The 3,333-nt window shown below is 26.0% G+C and overlaps 1 protein-coding gene across 1 annotated transcript; it reads right to left on the bottom strand.

Annotated features, from left to right (window-relative positions):
- Positions 1 to 162: 162 nt before the first annotated feature.
- LOC105461432 (caspase-8) lies at positions 163 to 3,040 on the bottom strand. Its single transcript, XM_011707926.1, has 5 exons — positions 2,821 to 3,040; positions 2,153 to 2,724; positions 833 to 1,095; positions 559 to 751; positions 163 to 353 (listed from the first exon to the last, which is right to left on the bottom strand). Exons 2-5 carry the CDS (start codon positions 2,700 to 2,702, stop codon positions 199 to 201), a joined length of 1,161 nt encoding a protein of 386 aa, XP_011706228.1. The 5' UTR covers positions 2,703 to 2,724; positions 2,821 to 3,040; the 3' UTR covers positions 163 to 198.
- Positions 3,041 to 3,333: the final 293 nt, after the last annotated feature.

The following is a 3,333-nucleotide window of genomic DNA, read 5'->3' as shown; positions in this document are numbered from 1 at the left end:
GTGCTCTTGTGATCTCATGACACATCACTACACATTACTACATCAATATCGCACGCATACATACTCATAAATTGTCGGTAAAACAGCGGATTTTTGGAGTTTGATCTAGGGTTTAGGATCCTCTTAAACACAAATCTTTAAAATTGTTTATAATACACTAAATTCAATTTTTTTCAAATGTATATTAAAATTATAAGTTTAACTTTTGTATAACTTTCTTTCATTACCACGTGTCTTTCCTTGACAAGCTTGAATAATAACAATTTTTATAACATCTTTCAATTCGCTACAACAAAGAGCCCTTTCAATTGTTTCCAGAGAAACTTCTTTCTCATCTGATGCAATTACACCTCCTATGATATAAAATTACTTAATGATCATTGAGGTAATCTTAATTAATAATAATTATAGAAAATAAAGGTTAAACATGCGGTATAACGTGATTCATTACCACCACTTTATTGAGATGTCTTAATGAAATATTATTTATATATTTTGAAGCAGAAAGAAGTTAAATTTATTCAAAAAAATTTCTTATTGTATATAAATATTACTCACCTTTATATCCGTGACTCAAAATACAGAGAAATAAACAATCATATGTTTTACCATAGTCTCTCGAAATGTTTTTTATTTTCTCTAACATTGTGTTTTTCTTCAAATTTTGAAGTATCTCAATTCTAAACCCAAAGGATTCAAATGTTTCAGATAGACTAATACAATCAGCATTTGTTCCAAATCGTGTTTCATACTGAAAATAAAAATATAGAATATACTGAACAATAAAAATATAAAATATATTTTCATCATTTATTAAAATCAATAGCAATACCTCTTTTTCAAAATACATCTGATTTATAATAATACACAGTCCACTGTTAATGGATTGTATTTTTTTTCTGTAGTGATGCTCTTTAATAAGGGATGATTCTGCTGAAGAAGTTGACTTTAAGTAATTTTCATTACTTGTTCCAAAAGTTCCACAATTATCAACAACATTCTCAAATTGTTCTAACTCCATACAAATTATTTTTAAATGGCCATTATTAAATTCTTTTAAATGTTTTAATAACTTTTTTATATTATGCGTTTTACCTAAAACAGAATAATATAAACACTTATTTTAATTCTATATTGCTAACATTCATTTAAATTCAACAAAAAGTATTGTTCTAATGTAATCTTATTATATTTAATTTGTTTTCAATATGTTATTTTTCAATTATTAAAACTTTCAATTATAAAATTGTTTTAAACATTTTTAAATATTTATATAAAAACAAAAATTATGCAAACCAAAACTATTTTATATTATAGATATAATATGTTATAATATATATAATATGTAGAAATTTCTTGAGTTTTAGATATTTTGAGTTTATGTAATATATAAAAATATTTCTGTTGTTTTTAATAATACGATAAAATATTTAAAAAAAAAGTTATTTGTTTTGAAAGTGCAAATATTATAACAAGCAGAATTTTGTTTCATACTTATTACGAGATATTAAGATTACTTCCATTTTTAAATTGAAATTATAATCTTTTTTATATAATCTAATTTCTTTGTCCTGCATGTAAAAGTATTAAAGTAAAGTTATCAAAAAATTAAGAGTTTGAGTATTTGATATTTTGATATTCTTGCATATTTTGTGACATAAACTAGAAAATGTGTTATAAACAATTTTTGATAATTTTATATATTTTAATTCTACTTTTATATGCCTAATAACTAAAGAAATCATATTGTACCAAAAAATCATATATTATGTAAAAAGATAGAGGTAGTTTAGAAATTTTCATAAAATAATATGAAAATGCATGAAAAAGATACTACCTGTCATAATGTATTTTTCTCATAAAACAAATAATTTTTTCCTTTAATGTTTTGTTGTTATTATTAAACAACAAATATTCTAATTGTTTGAGCTAAAACAAGCACATTCTGTATAATGCATAAAGTAAATTTCTTTACTATACCATTTATCTCTATAAATTTATTACAGTTTTATTAAATTAATTGCAATATATTACTATATGTATTTAATTATAACATTCTTTTTAAATTTTAAAATTTTTATTTCAAAAACATTTTTACTTTCTGTTTGTATAAATAAACTGTTAATTATCAGAGATTATATATTAAACATACCTTTCGTAATTGTTATATATCCAATTTGCATCCAATAAAGCATATGTAATTCAAGATAATATACATTGTCCAGTAATGATTCATAATTATGATTTTCAGATTTAACATAATTTAATAATAGTTTTTGTTCATTTTCATTTAAATATTCACATAATCTATATAAACACTTTGCAATTACATTTATATTTCTTGAATATGATGTGAGCTTTGGAATATACTGTAAATTCAAATCACTGAATGATATATTTAACTTCTTTATTACTTCTCGATTGTTCAAAATACATAATGCTTCTAAAATTTTCTCTTCCCAATTTTCTGGATGGTTTTTTACATAATCTACAATTATGTAAACATTTTCTGTCTTCATTTGAAAAAGTTTAAAAATATCATTAAACCCATCGGCATAATTGTCTATTATTAAGAATAATATAGAAATCTTCTCATCTAGATCAAGATCATCTTCTATCTGTCTCAAAATATTTATGTTTATAGTTGTTTTTACACTATATACAATTGCATCCACTGACAATGACATCGTATTAACTGTCATTACTTATGTTCCCATTATGTAACTGCAAATATACACATTAGCAGTAATTGACAACCTCTTCACCTTTTTCTAATTCTGCCATAATCAATAACGCATTAATCAACAAGATAATATCTACCACATTGAAAATATGAATTTCTGCAGTATATATGGTACAAGCACCACACAATCATATCCATTTCGGTTCAAAACACTTAAGAGTATAACTAGAGAGGATCCTAAGAGCAGCCATCTGCCATGCCCGCGGGCCGCGATTTAGCTGTAACCGGAGATTGAGTAGACTGTAGAGAGACTAAGCAGAGCTCTAAGATTGAGCTGGTTTCAGAGCCTCTGCAAAATGGACATTGAACTATGAACTATAAAGACCAATGAGAAGCATGCGTTGGACGGAAAGCGTATTTCTTACACGTGACGCGCTCAGTAAGAACGCACCCTGAATTGGTCTCTCTAGTTCAGTGCTCGGCGTTAAGAGGATGCTGAAAGGCCGGCCAAATTAGAGAGCCTCTAATCAGAGTGGCGCCATATGAGAAGCGACGCCATTTTCTTGCCAAATCGCGCGACAGAGAGAGATATAATATATCTTCGTTTATCCAACAGAGTACTGCCACAGTTTAACCATACACAGTTACGA

The sequence above is a fragment of the Wasmannia auropunctata genome, unplaced genomic scaffold (assembly GCF_000956235.1).
Source record: "Wasmannia auropunctata unplaced genomic scaffold, wasmannia.A_1.0 LD288687.1, whole genome shotgun sequence".
Classification (NCBI taxonomy): domain Eukaryota; kingdom Metazoa; phylum Arthropoda; class Insecta; order Hymenoptera; family Formicidae; genus Wasmannia; species Wasmannia auropunctata.
Note: the sequence above shows the minus strand (reverse complement) of the source record. Positions and strands in the feature narration are given on the sequence as shown.